We start from the raw sequence: 13,564 nt of genomic DNA on the forward strand, positions 1-13,564 counted from the left end.
CTTTGGCCAGGTGCACAGCTTCCAGAAGGATGCACATGGAGTGATGAGGGAGGAAGGGGACACTCACCTAGGCAGCCAGATCAGCCAAATCAACCCTGGCAATCAATGGGGTGATAGATGTCACAGCCAGATTGCCTTCACATCCCCACCCACTTCATTTCTTTAGTTTCCACTCTAGTGACCCATCGTTGAACTCAGCATTGTCCCCAATGACTCTTAGACAAACCGCCAACAGCCACAGGTCTAAGGGTAGTTCCAAATGAGAATCTCCTCCTCCCATGCCTCCAATTCCTCTAGCTTTAACCAGCGCCTCCCCACTTCAATCTAGAACATTCAGGTGACCTAGAGTAATAAGCTGTGGGCAGGAAAGCATCAACATCTAATCTGTCAACCTGAGTTCAAATCCTGGAGCCTGCAAGGTAGAAGGAGAGAAAAAGCTTTTCTCTCTCTCTCTCTCTCTCTCTCTCTCTCTCTCTCTCTCACACACACACACACACACACACAGTGCATGTATGCACATGCATCATACATGTACAGATATACATAATAAATTTTTTTTGAGGAGATGTAAGTCTTTGGCATGGGTGCACAGAATCTTACAGAATTCCATTGCTGCTCTCCTATGAAGTCCAAGCCCCCATCTGATTAAAGAATCTTTCCCATATCTGAATGTACTCTGCAGTGGAGTTTCACTCTTGGACCAATTCATCTTGTTAGATTTAGGAGGGCAGAAAAGGGAAGGAGTTTAAAGTTTAGAAATAAGAGTCAGAGCCAGATCTGCAACAGGCAAGGAATGTGCTCCCTGGATTCAGGAAGCCCAGCAAAGGGCTGTCAGCTCTTTTCCTCAAGGAATGATTATCTGCAGGGAGCAGTCTGGTCTTATATAGGAACTCTGCTGCACACAGCTGCAAGAGTTAACTCCGTGCCAGGGTCTGGTGTTCTTAAGGGTCTCTTTTCTCAGACAGGCGGGTAAGTTATCTAGAGCACGAGAGGAGACAGGTGGGCTCCACAAACAGTCTATCAGTCCAGGGAGTGACCAGTTGATAAGGCTTGAGCAAGGCCAGACTTGAGCAAGGCCAGGCTGCTAATTTAGGGCCAGTTAGCCACTCTAAGGAATTTATGTCTTTATGACCTCCTCTAATGAAGCTTAAGGCCCTCCTGAAATTCACATATTCCAGCACATCTTAGTTTCTAGTTTTCCTTCGTCTTAGTTTCTAGTTTTTCCTTCAGGTCAGAGGTTTGTACTGTTAGTGCAGCTACTTACTGAAAGTTAGACTATACTGGACAGTGGTTCTCAAACTTGCTTGCTTATTGAAATCTCCAGGAATGTTTTTAAAGAACAGAGTCCCAAGATCTTTAAATTTAATGGGTCTAGAATGAGACTTAGACACCGATTTTTCAAGCTTCCCTGGATTCTAATGATCAACACTAGACAGGCTTCTGGAAGAAACTATTAGACATCTCCTAAAAGCAGACATTATAAGCTCAAGGAGGCAGAAATCAATTCAGGCAAGATTATTCAGCACCTACCCTGTGCCAGGCTTTCCACTAGTGGCTCCAACTTGTGACAAGTATTTACCTTGATCCTTGCACAGCGACACTTGCTCACAGCGTCAGGCACAGCAGTATGAGGAGGGTCAATCATAGATATGAGACCAGCAAAACACAGCTTTTCCATGGGAAAATTTAATTCCTCTGTGTTAAACTGGAATCCCTTAGAGAAGTTACTAGGCAAATTCAAGAAGCAGAACCCTGGAGAGAGACAAAAGAGCCCAGCAGTCATCTATGTCCCTCTATCTGCCCCGCCAAATCCTAGACTGTTCACCCCACAAATTGCCATCTTCAAGACGTTCTTTCAAAGGTACCCCCACAGCTCCTCACCCAGCACACACTCCCCTAGACCTCCCAGTTCCCATTTTGGAACTCTGTCATCATTTCATCGTCCATTGGGCACTATTGGCCATTTAGGAGGAAACTAGAGCAAAATTCCACGATCCTCTTGGGAGCACCCTTCATTAGCAGCACATGTTTCTGGGAGTCATCTTCCAGAAGGTGAATGGACATCTAGGGAGGGGAGAAGTAGTGATGGAACCAGAGAGGTGGAGGGAAGAGGCTCAGAAAAATCCAAGGGGAAGTTTTTGAAGGTAAAAGAGACAGGCAACCTGTTTCATACCTATCCCTCACCCCCAAACCAGGTCAAATCAGACTTAAGGCAAAGCCCAGCCACTTTCCTTTCAAGGTCTATCCTCCCACCCCCAAGCCTGAGATTCTTTGCCCAGGAATCGATCATCTTCTCTGAAGCTCTCTGAGGACAGGGCATGTACTCTCCCTTCCTGATCTCTTGCTGATTGGATGGCTCAAGCAGAGCTCAAAGTTCAGCATGAATGATTTACCTGTTTTGCAAGCTCACAGAAATCCACTTAATCCTGACAAACCTGAGTTTCTTCCACAAAGAGTAAAAAATCTTGTCTTGCTTTCTTCAATGGATTTTTATGAAAGTTGTTAAACAAAAAAATCCACAGCCACCACAACAAAACAACCTTTGAAAGTGTGAAACACAAACCAAATAATTTAACCCTAGTCATTCTCCTACCGGCACAAGGTGCCCCTGACAGAGACTGTCAGCTGATTGGCTGTCAGATGATGGGGGGAGGGGGAGTAAGGGATATATTCATGAAATGAACGTGCAGAGACCACAACAGCCAAAGGAAGAAATCACAGGGCTTAGGTTTACATTTCCACTTGATCTCTGGTCTATGAAAAGGAACTCTGTGGGGTTTCTCTTTTGACTGATAGGAAATGCCTGCTATGTCCCCTGTTGGGAATGAAATCAGCACATTAAAAGGAACTGTGGGAACCCAGAGGAGGCCAGACTACACTTCCCAAAGGGCAAACAGGGTGAGGGACCAGTGACCAGTGCATAAAATGTGGTTACAACTGTTTTGTTAGAGACTGCTCGATTATGTTCAGGATATGCTTAAGCAGTTAAAAGAAAAAAACAAAAGCTTAACTTGTTAAAAAGCAGACAGCTGTAAATGATTAACAAAGCCCAATTTTCTTATTGCTCAATGAATATTTGTTGAATGAATGAAAGGCTCAGAATGAGAGAAAGACCTCCTTCAAGCTATTAAAATGGTCACGGAAAATAATCTGTCTTGATAGATTACAGATAGGGCTAGTAAGGTGCTCAGCTCAGATAAAGGTTCTTGCTCCCAATCATGAACACCTGAGTTCAACCCCTGGGACTCACGTAGTTACCCTCTGACTTTCACATGTACACCGTGACATGTGAACCCCCCCCACTAAATATAAATGTAATAAAAAATATTTTTTTAAAGATTGCTGATAAAGAAGTAAGAGAAATCTGGAAATGGACTAACCTCTTCATTTTACTTCCATTTCAGAGAGGGTAAGAGACTAAGTTTTGCAAATGACCAGCAGGTTAAGATTTTTGGAAGGCTGGAGTCTCTACCCCTTGGTGTAAACTAATTCTAATAGCTCACTCAGAGCCTGCCAGAGTTGGCGCCTGCTGGAGTTTATGTCTAGTAGGCTGGCCTGTGACACCTGGTACAACAGAACCAGATCTTTCACTCAGAAACACTAACGTGGTCATTTTGCAGAATATCATGACTTGTTGGATATTCTAACAATGTTGTTAGGTTTTGCTTTTATTTTTAACCACATGGAAGGTGAGGTACCTAATTCTTCCAAAGGGTTTACTCAGGCCCTGCCAAGCCACAAAATTCCTGTCTGGTTAGTGAGGCCACCAAATGTCAGAAAAAAAGTGAAGATAAAGTTTGTAGTTTGAACCTGGGAAACTTATTTTATTATAGTGACTAAAATCAGTCGAGGGGCTGGAGAGATGGCTCAGCGGTTAAGAGCACTGACTGCTCTTGCAGAGGACCCGGGTTCGATTCCCAGCACCCACATGGTGGCTGTGAACCGTCCTTAACTCTAGTTCCAGGGGAATCTGAAGCCCTCTTCTGATGTCCACGGCAATGTGTGACTCGGGTGCACTCACTTACATACAGGCAATGCACTCATACACATAAAATAAAAATAATAAATAAAATATTAAAAAAATAAAAACCAGTTGAGACAGGAAATATGGATCTACTTATTTCTTAGTGCTCCATCTGAAAATGCAGGTAATTTTTTTTTAAAAAAAAACCTCTGTAGACTATGTCATTTTGTTTTGTCTGTTTTGAGACAGAAAGGCAAAGCTAACTGAGGAGTCTCAGTTCAAGGCCCTGCTTCACACTCAAATGTCTGTTCTTTATGGAAATGCAGGGGGTTGGAGAACCCATTCCCCAAGCAAACTTGGCCTGGTTGGCCTCCAGTCATGGTGAGGCCACTCACTGTCCTTTCCTGGAACCCTCTCTTCCAAAGTCTCCTAGGATTCTCATTTGGGAAACAAATACTGTCTTTTCAGTCCCTCCATGAATCCTTTTGATTTTTCTTCTCTTCTCTCTCTTTTTTTAAGATAGGGTCTCCTCTGCAGCTCAGACTGGCCTGGGGCTCTGGACAGTCCTCCTGCCTCAGCCTCCTTACTGCTGAGATTCTAGGCATGAGTCACCACACACAGATTCTAGGATTTCACCATTTGTGCTACTCACCATTACTCAGCATTTCCTCTTCTCTTGCCTACTCCTCCCTGGATAATGAATCAGTGTTCTTAGGAAATGAAAAACATGACAAACATGCTGGAGGCCTCTAGCTGCTTAACTGGTGGCTGCCCTAGAACTTCAGGCATGGAAGGAAAGGAAATGTTTGATGCTAAGGAAGCAGTGTCTTGTAGACACAGCCTCGCCTCAGCAGTGGCAAATTTTGTAGCAAATTTGGTGCAGGCTAACAGCCGTATGTGACTGATGTGACTTCCACCAACAGGTGAGAGGTCTGCTTGAAATGAAGCATCTCTTTTCTCCCTTACCACCTCTTTGTCTTCACTTCCTTCTAGTTGGGATGTGGGCTCTCCTGAGCTATTGCTTTGCTCAGAGGTGCAGTTGGGGGCAAAGGCATAGTTCCCCTCACTGATGCATCCACACCCTGCCCATTGTTCCCTACCTTTGCCAGTTCAGTACCTGGTACTTGTTGGTAGAATTAAAGGGAATCTCTGCCACCTTGGGGTTGCTCTGTCTCATTTCTTTCACAGGTGTGTAAGACTGCTCAATGAGTTTGAGGAGGGCTGACTCAGAAGCATCCCCTGTCGTTGCCTACTGCGAGAAGGGTTTGTATAATAAGTCCCAGGGAAATACCATCTGGGCATAGGGTTTACCTGTAGTCTCCAGAAGAGAGCAGAATGGGAAGGGAAGGATGTGTGCATGGAAAATCACTGAGGGCCAAGAAAGGGACTTTTCTGGGGGAGAAGGCAGGTAATATTCTGGCCATTGAGGTATAGTTTTCCCTGCTTAGGCTTGATAACTTCTTTATGGGCAGGGATTCCTGGTGAGGTTTAAAGTCAGCCTTATTGCAGAGGCCAGCTATTCGAGCCAGGTAAAACCACGTTTCTGAGGACTTAGGAAATGTTTTCCCTAGGGAAGGAGAAGGGAAGAACTGTAAACAGGGAACAGGAGAGTTTTAAACAATAAAATTACACTTGGAAGTAGGCACAGGAGGATTAAGAGCTCCAGGTCATCCTCAGCTACATATCAAGTTGAAGGCCAGCTTGGGCTATGAGATACCCTCTCTCAAAAAATTAGAACAAAACAAAAAACAGCCAGGAGTTGTCCATATATCCTCATTCATACCCAAATACTGCACAGAGGTGATACTTCTTATATACCTCCCTTCCTGCCGCTCCTCGGCTCTCTCCCATTTGTCTGGAGCCTCCATTGCCCAAATGACTCGTCACTCCCCACCCCACCAAATCCTTCCATTCTTTCTACTAATACCACTAGTCACCAGTGGTCTGCTCTTCACTGATGTCAGCCTCATACACAGTCTTATCGAACCACAAGTGGGCCACTGTCATGCAGTTCTGGGTGAGGGTGCCTGTCTTATCTGAGCAGATGGTGGATGTAGAACCCAGTGTCTCCACCGCCCCCAGGTTCTTCACCAGGCAGTTCTTCCGAGCTGTCAGGGTCAGGCACACCTAAAGCAGCCCAAAGGGGTAAAGAGTAGATTGAGAGGGCGACTACTCACACCATTTTAAAAAAATACTTTTTATTTATTTATTTTTTTAATTTTATGTGTATGAGTGTATTGCCTGCGTGTGTGTAAGTGCACCCGTGTCGTGCAATGCCCGAGGAGGTCAGAAGAAAGCATTGGATTCCCCCGGAACTGGAGTTGCAGGTGGTTGTTAGCCACCCTGTGGGTGCTGGGAATCGAACCCAGGTCCTCTGCAAGAGCAGTTAGTACTCTTAACCACTGAGCCATCTCTCCAGCCCCTACTCATACCATTTTAAGTTTAGGGAAATTGATCATTTCTATTTCCCTCTTATCCTCCTCTACTCTAGAAATTCCACCTATGACTGTCATAGAGGATAGTGGGGAAACTATTTTGGTGTGTGCTTTCTGGCTAGAGTTTCAGTGTATTCCTTCACTCAGTATCACAGAACACAAGCTCCTTCCCTGGGAGCCTTTCCGCTTTTTTGTTCAGTAGCCTCTTTTCTATTCAAACCCCAGGCAACACTTCTTTCTCAGGTCCAATCTTTCCAGCCATCACATACATATCTAATGTGACTCTAATTGTGACATACAACGATGTGTGTGGAAGGAGTGTTTTGCCAATAGTTTCCAAAAAGAATAAGCAGGAGAGAATGATGGCATTGGGAAAGAGTATCACAGTATTGATAAATACCTGAAAGATCATTTAAACCAGAAAATTTTTGTTAATCATAAATTCAGTGTAAGTCAGGAATGTGGCAAGGTTGTTTTAAAGGCTAACAAATTCTTATGCTGTAGTTAACTAAGTACAGAATTCCAATTATGGAATTACAATTTATTTGCATTCTATCACTGGTCTCAATACTTTTACAGTAGTTCAAACACACCTTAAATATTATTCTCATTTCTTTTTAAGAAGAATATTGATAAACTAGAGCATAACCCAAATGAGTCACCAGCAAGATAAAGGGCTGGAGATTTTGTCATAGGAAGAATGGTTAAAGGAAAAGGGATTATTTTTACCTGGAGAGTCCGAGGGGACATAGTAGCTACCATCAAAATATAAAGGATTAGTTGATAGGAGACAGAGAATCACCTTATTTTGGTTCTTCAGTTGGAAAAACTAGGATGAAACATGAAACCACATTTCTGCTTACCACATTTCTGCTTACCACAATGAAATTTAGCTACAGTGATCCAATAGCAAAATAGGCTGAAACCAAAAAGGGCATGCTCCTTATGGTCAGAAAAGACACCCAGTTATCCTCCAGAGATTTTTACAGAGAATATTCAGTGTTGACTCAAAGGTTGGATTTACATGACCTTTAAAGTCCTTTCCAGTAGGATTCCACAGCTCCAAATTAATTGTTCTCTATAAACTCATCAATAATTGAGGCCTGAAGATATTAAGTGATTCGGCCAAGTTTAACAGCCAGAATACCCAACCAGAATGCTCTCTAGCTCTGTTTCAACTTGCCTCCTTTTTCACTGAAGAGAAAGAGCAGACACCACAAGACATGGGCAGAGGAAGTTAACAGAATGTTGGGAGCTAGATTGTTTATGGTGATTCTGTGTATATCAGGACTACTCCATACTTTGAAGGCTCAACAACCAAAAAGATAGTAGTGATTTCATTTCCCTAGGGTTGTTTGTCCACAGACCACCGTCCAGGCTGTTACAGTGACAGTGGCCAGCAGCCCCTCAGGCACATTGGCCACAGTGATACCGATAAGGAAAATGACAGCGTCCAGCCAGCCATAGTTCAAGAGAAGTGAGAGCACAAAAAAAGTGACACCCAAGAAGACAGCCACTCCTGTGATCAAATGGATGAAGTGTTCAATCTCAGCAGTGATGGGGTCTGGCCCATTGTCAGGCCTGACGTGAGGGAGGCAATTCAGCCCATCACCTTGTAGTCTCTGGTAGCAATCACAATACCCCGGGCTGATCCTGTGAAAGAAGAATCTGTGATATACTGTGATACAGCAAGACATACCTAAGTTGGGTCTGCCCCCAGTTCTTGACATAAAACTCCTAAAATCCTTAGGACTGAAAATCTTTTGTCATCACAGTTGATCTTTAGATTTTTTGTAATTTCCTGAGTAATAGGAGTATCTGACATAAAGCTTCTAAATCCCTTAGACTTTCTTGAGTAATAAGATAAACTTTTGCTTTAATGAGGCAACTCTTGGTGGGCTCTTAGATAGCCATAGTATGGAAGGAGTTTCCAAAGGAACCAACCATGTGATTACAAGGCAGAACTTTCAGCTCTACTGCCTAACTTCTGAGATGTGGAGATGGACTAAAGGCTGAGTTGATTGCCAATGGTGAACGATATAATCAATTATGTCTATGTAAAGAAGCATCTATTCAAAGTCTAAGAACACTGGGTTTGGAGAGCTTCTAAACTGGCAAACACATGGAGGGGTCTGGAGGATGGCATACCCAGAGAGGGTACAGAAGCTTGGTATTCCTTCTCACATACCATGTCCTCTGCATGTCTCCCATTTGGCTGTTCACCTGTATCGTATCTGTAATAAATGAGAAATGTGGCCACGTGCTTCCTGGAGCTCTGTGAGCCACACTAGAAAATCAGTTGAGCCCAAGGAAAGAAGCATGGGAACCCCAATTCTATCTGTCAGAAGTTTAGATGACAATTCAAACTTGGGTTTGAGTCTGAAGGAGGAGGAGTGCTGTGAGACTGATCTCACCTGATGCTAGCTTGACGTAGTGTTAAAATTGGACTGAACCATAGAATTCCTTATTGGAAACTGATGGAGAATCCCTACATTTGGATACAGAGGGTTCTGCATGGACAGAATTCTTTTGAATTTGCTTGAGCCAGTCAACCAGGGCATACCAAATCTGAACTGGGAAACCCCATTGGGTTTGATTCCCAGAGAGAGCTATCAGTGGTCCAAAACAAGGTAGGACTATAAGGCCCTCTAAGAGGCCATTCCATCCTATTTGTGTGTGTGTGTGTGTGTGTGTGTGTGTGTGTACATGTACATGTGTGAATTCAAGTGAGGGTGCATGTGTATAGAGGGTGCACATGCATATGTGCATGTAGAGGTCAGAAGCAAACATGGGTATTGTTCTTTAATAAAAGAACCTTGTACTCTTGAGAAAGTCTCTCTCTTGGCCTAGCACTCACTGACGAGGCTAGTTTGGCTGGCAAGCAAGCCTCAGGAATCCTCCTGTCTCTGTTTTTCCAGTGTTAAGATTCCAAATGTGCACCACCATGCCTGGCTTTTTAACGTGGGTTCTGGGGACTGAACTCAGGTCCTCATGTTTACGTGGTAAGCACTTTACTAAGCCATCTCCCTAGCCCCTCCATTCTATTTTCATGTGTAGTTTATATAAAGTCTCCAAATTGTAAAAATCTCTGAAGAGATTTCACGGTTCTCCAGAGATACCCAGTTTGCCTTGACTGTCAAGGTCTTTATTACGTTTAATCTTATTATCTCCAGTTGCTTATGTATTCTCTCTCCTCTCCCTCTTGTGTGGGTGTGTGTATATGTGTGTGTGGGTACAGGTGCACATGTGTGCATGTGTAGGCATGTAAATGGAAGACAGATGTTAACATTGGGTATCATTCTTTAGGAACTATTCACCTTATTTTTTGAGACAGAGTCTCTCATTGGCCCTGGGTCTTGCTAATTCAGCTAGACTGGCCAGCAAGCCCCAGGGAGCCTCCTGTTCCTCCTTTCCAGCTCTAGGATTACAAGCATATGCCACCATGCCCAGCTTTTTACATGGGTATTGGGAATCAAACTCGTGATTGTGTGGCATGATTTTATTGACTGAGCCATCTCTCCAGCTCCTTGCTTATGTATTTCTTGTTTTGTCCTCAGAAACAGTTTTTATAATCCCAAGAACAGAAGTTAACTTTTGATGGAATATGATGTTCGAATATCCTTTCATCTTCTGAATCAGTGACTCAGAACTGGAAGGAACTTTCCCCGTGGGACATTTGACAATGTGGGGACATTTTGGTTGCCTTAACTAGAGACTAAGGTAAGAGGGGGCTGGTACTGACATCTGGTGGGAGGAAGTCACAGATGCTGCTAAACACCCTACAGTGTAGAGTTCAGCCTTCGTCTTTCCTCACAACCGAGAATCCTCCAGTCCTCATGTCAGTAGTTGAGAAACCCAGATTGAGGGAGCCCCCTTCCCTGCTTTTCTAGCTAGAGCCAGTCTGACCTCTGCTGGGTAGCACAGGCCATAACAGCTGGACTTCTGTGCTTTTTCCAGGGCCTTCTCTCTCCGTTAGCCCTGCTCTGTATGATAGAAGGGAAACTTGGGCATAGTAGTTGGCTATTTACCCACACATTGTACAGATCTTTTACCCACATTGCACAGATCTTTTACCCACATAACTTGAAATGAGTAGACTCAAATTGTTTTAGAAAATTCTTCCCATTCTACCACAGTGTCCAACATTCCCGCCTTTCAGAGTAATAATAACTGAAGAAAGGAACTTATAGACAGAGCATTTATTTTAGAAGCAGAAAGGCAAAGGGCTGAAAGGTCAACTTTCCAAGTAACTAGCTCTTTTCTCTGGGGCAAGGTACTACGCTGAGACTCAGGCTTCCTCATCTTTAAAATGGGATGAAATCACAGGTCAAATGTTGTGGCTCGCAACTATAAACCCAGCACCTGAGAGGCTGAGGCAAGAAGATTGCTATGAATTTAAGGCCAGCCTGGCTATCTAGTGAGTTATAGGCCTGCATGGGCTCCAGTGTGAGACTTTATCTAAAAAGAAAAGAAAAGGAAAAAAATGAACCGACAACGCTGTGAAATTAAACGTCTCTGGAAGAGCCTAGAACAAGGCTGGGTGTGTGTTAGATGTTCAAATACTCATTCCTTTTTTTCTCTGCATTAAGATGAATAAAAAGTCTCCGGAAGGACCAACATAAAACCCTACATACTGCAGCCAGATCAAGCCCATATTTACATGGAAGAAGAATCTATAAAGTTTCACAGTATAAGTCACTCTATAGATGACCATCATACTGTTTAGCAGAGGTATTCTGAAGATTCAAAAATGCTGAAATGATTGAAAGGTGTTGAAAGGACTTTGCATTTTTGATGGGTGTGGGTGTCTACAGTGCAAGCTGTGACTGCTTTATGCTGTGGTGTAGCCTAGTTCTTCATTTTTTCCTTCTGCTATGTTTTCTTGTGTTTGGAACGATGAACTATAATCACTGATCCTAGTATGTATAGAGATGTGGTAGGTTAGCATCAAACTAGAGAAGACTGAGAAGGCCAAGCATCCTGTATCCCAGGCCAAGCTGCTCCTGTGTAGACCTTCCATGCATCATCAGAGAAATAGCCTAGGTTCCCTACAAGAAGCATGGGAACACGGAGAGAGGCATTGTCTCATAGCTCATCAAGGTCCACTGCAGAGAGACAAGGGAAAAACTTACAGTTATGCTGCTAGTTTGTACATTGCCTAGGGAAGAAATTAAAGAGCAAATTGATCTAGGGTAAATGTTATTACTTGGCAAATTGCATAAAAATTCCTTAGTTTAATAGTCAAGAACTCCTCTAACCAAGATAGCTCTACCCTCTTGGCTACATTTGTGTTCTGTTTGTGTTCTGCTAAATCTTTTTCCACCCAGAGAGACCCTTGTTTTTTAGCTGGAGTGCCCTTACCCACTCCTTTCCAGCCCTTTTATCTGCAGTATACTTAGCTGATAAAAAGCCTATTTCAGCCAGGCGTAGTGGCACATGCCTTTAATCCCAGCACTCGGGAGGCAGAGGTAGGTGGATCTCTGTGAGTTCGAGGCCAGTCTGGTCTACGTCATGAGTTCCAGGCCAGCTGGGGTTACAGGGAGACCTTATCTCAAAAAGACAAAAAGACATACACACACACACACACACACACACACACACACACACACACACACAACCCCCATTTCAGAGGGGTAAATCTGAGCAAATTTCTTCCTAAAAATAATAGCAGAAATTCAGTATTTTTTATAGAAAGCTTGCTAATTTTCATTTTTCTGCTAGTCAATGAATTCTCTCTCTCTCTCTATATATATATGTATATACACATATATATGTGTGTATGTACATATACATTTATATATAATATAAGCTATATGACATATTTTCCTGGTTATATTCCTCCTTAGTATCTGTTTAGTTTTCTTGTTGTTTTTATGAAGCTATTTTCAAGTTGATAGGGAGTGGTTATTAACAATTTTTGAGTGCTGAGTAGGAGGTGGCATAGGCTTTGGAGACAGACTTGCATTAGAATCCCTAATCCTCCTCTCTTCCATTGAGTTGTGCTTTTGAATATGGTGAGCATGTAATGTCTTTGAACTTTAGTTTTTCATGTATAAGATAAGGATATTTTCCATGTTGGTGGTATAGTGGTGAGCATAGCTGCCTTTCAAGATAAAGATAATACTTACTGTGTGGCATTGTGAGAATCAGAGAAAATATCTAAAGAACTCAGCACTGTGTAGCTATATGCATTTATACATTCAACAAAACAGCTGTTTCTAGACAACAAAACATTTATCCTTAAACATTAATACTGGTTTTCAAGTATATTCCAGAGTAGCTTTAGGTTTCCTTAAGAGGAAAGGGCAAAGGAGAGAGCAGTGTGGTGGTGTTGAGTCCTTTGTTACCACTTTGGTTAGAACTGACTCTCAGTTCAAGGATACCTTATATTCTAGGGCCAAAGTCAATGCTTGGATGGCCAAGTCTTAGTGGCATCTCTGGTAACTGAAACTTCCAGTGCTGAGGTCTTGTTCTGGGAAGAGAATAGTTAGAAATGAGGAGGATGGCCTAGCAGGCATGAATAACTTTCTTCTATTCTGTGCTATTTTTAGCACATAAAATTCAGTTCTTCACCAGCTAAAATAATAGTTGGCAATTATAAGACACTTATAGTGTCTTAGACCTTGTGCTACTCATCTTATCCTTACTTAATCTATACACAATCTAGAAGTAACAACTTTTACTAGTAGTAGCCTCATGTAAACTTGGAAATGGTGGTGTTGACCTTTTGGATAGTCATAGAGTTCCTGAGTGATGGAGAAGCTAAATTGTTTACCATCTTCCTACTCCAGTACTTTCAAATATATGTTCTTAAGAGCTTTCGTCTTAGAGTTCCCAACTCTGCTTTTGAATCTGTGCTACTTATGACACAATAGTCGCCTTCTACACAATTTGTGGAGGAAAAGATGATGTTCCGGGTCTCCAGGGGGTTCTCATGTGTGAAATCAGGGTATCGAGACTGGGGTTCTGATTCTCCAGTTAAGGATGGTTGTTTACCTGGGATAGGAGGGAGGATGGGTTAAAAGGTGAGCACAGAGCTGGGCATGGTGGTGCATACCTTTAACATCAGCACTTGGGAGGCAGAGGCAGGTGAATCTCTGTGAGTATCAAGGCCAGTTTGGTCTGCATAGTATTTCAAGACAGCCAGGACTATATGGTGAGGTCC

At 43.0% G+C, this 13,564-nt stretch overlaps 1 protein-coding gene across 1 annotated transcript in view; it reads right to left on the minus strand.

Annotated features, from left to right (window-relative positions):
• LOC103740266 (sodium/potassium-transporting ATPase subunit alpha-4) overlaps positions 1–13,564 on the minus strand; it is a 33,324-nt gene that overhangs the window by 16,424 nt on the left and 3,336 nt on the right. Inside the window, 9 exon segments of the mRNA XM_029567243.1 lie at positions 1,580–1,752; positions 1,882–1,914; positions 1,917–2,064; positions 5,082–5,213; positions 5,386–5,531; positions 5,902–6,091; positions 7,785–7,975; positions 7,978–8,052; positions 13,279–13,395. Coding sequence (XP_029423103.1) covers positions 1,580–1,752; positions 1,882–1,914; positions 1,917–2,064; positions 5,082–5,213; positions 5,386–5,531; positions 5,902–6,091; positions 7,785–7,975; positions 7,978–8,052; positions 13,279–13,395 — 1,205 coding nt within the window.

Source organism: Nannospalax galili, unplaced genomic scaffold (assembly GCF_000622305.1).
Source record: "Nannospalax galili isolate Female #2095 unplaced genomic scaffold, S.galili_v1.0 scaffold579, whole genome shotgun sequence".
Taxonomy (NCBI): Eukaryota; Metazoa; Chordata; class Mammalia; order Rodentia; family Spalacidae; genus Nannospalax; species Nannospalax galili.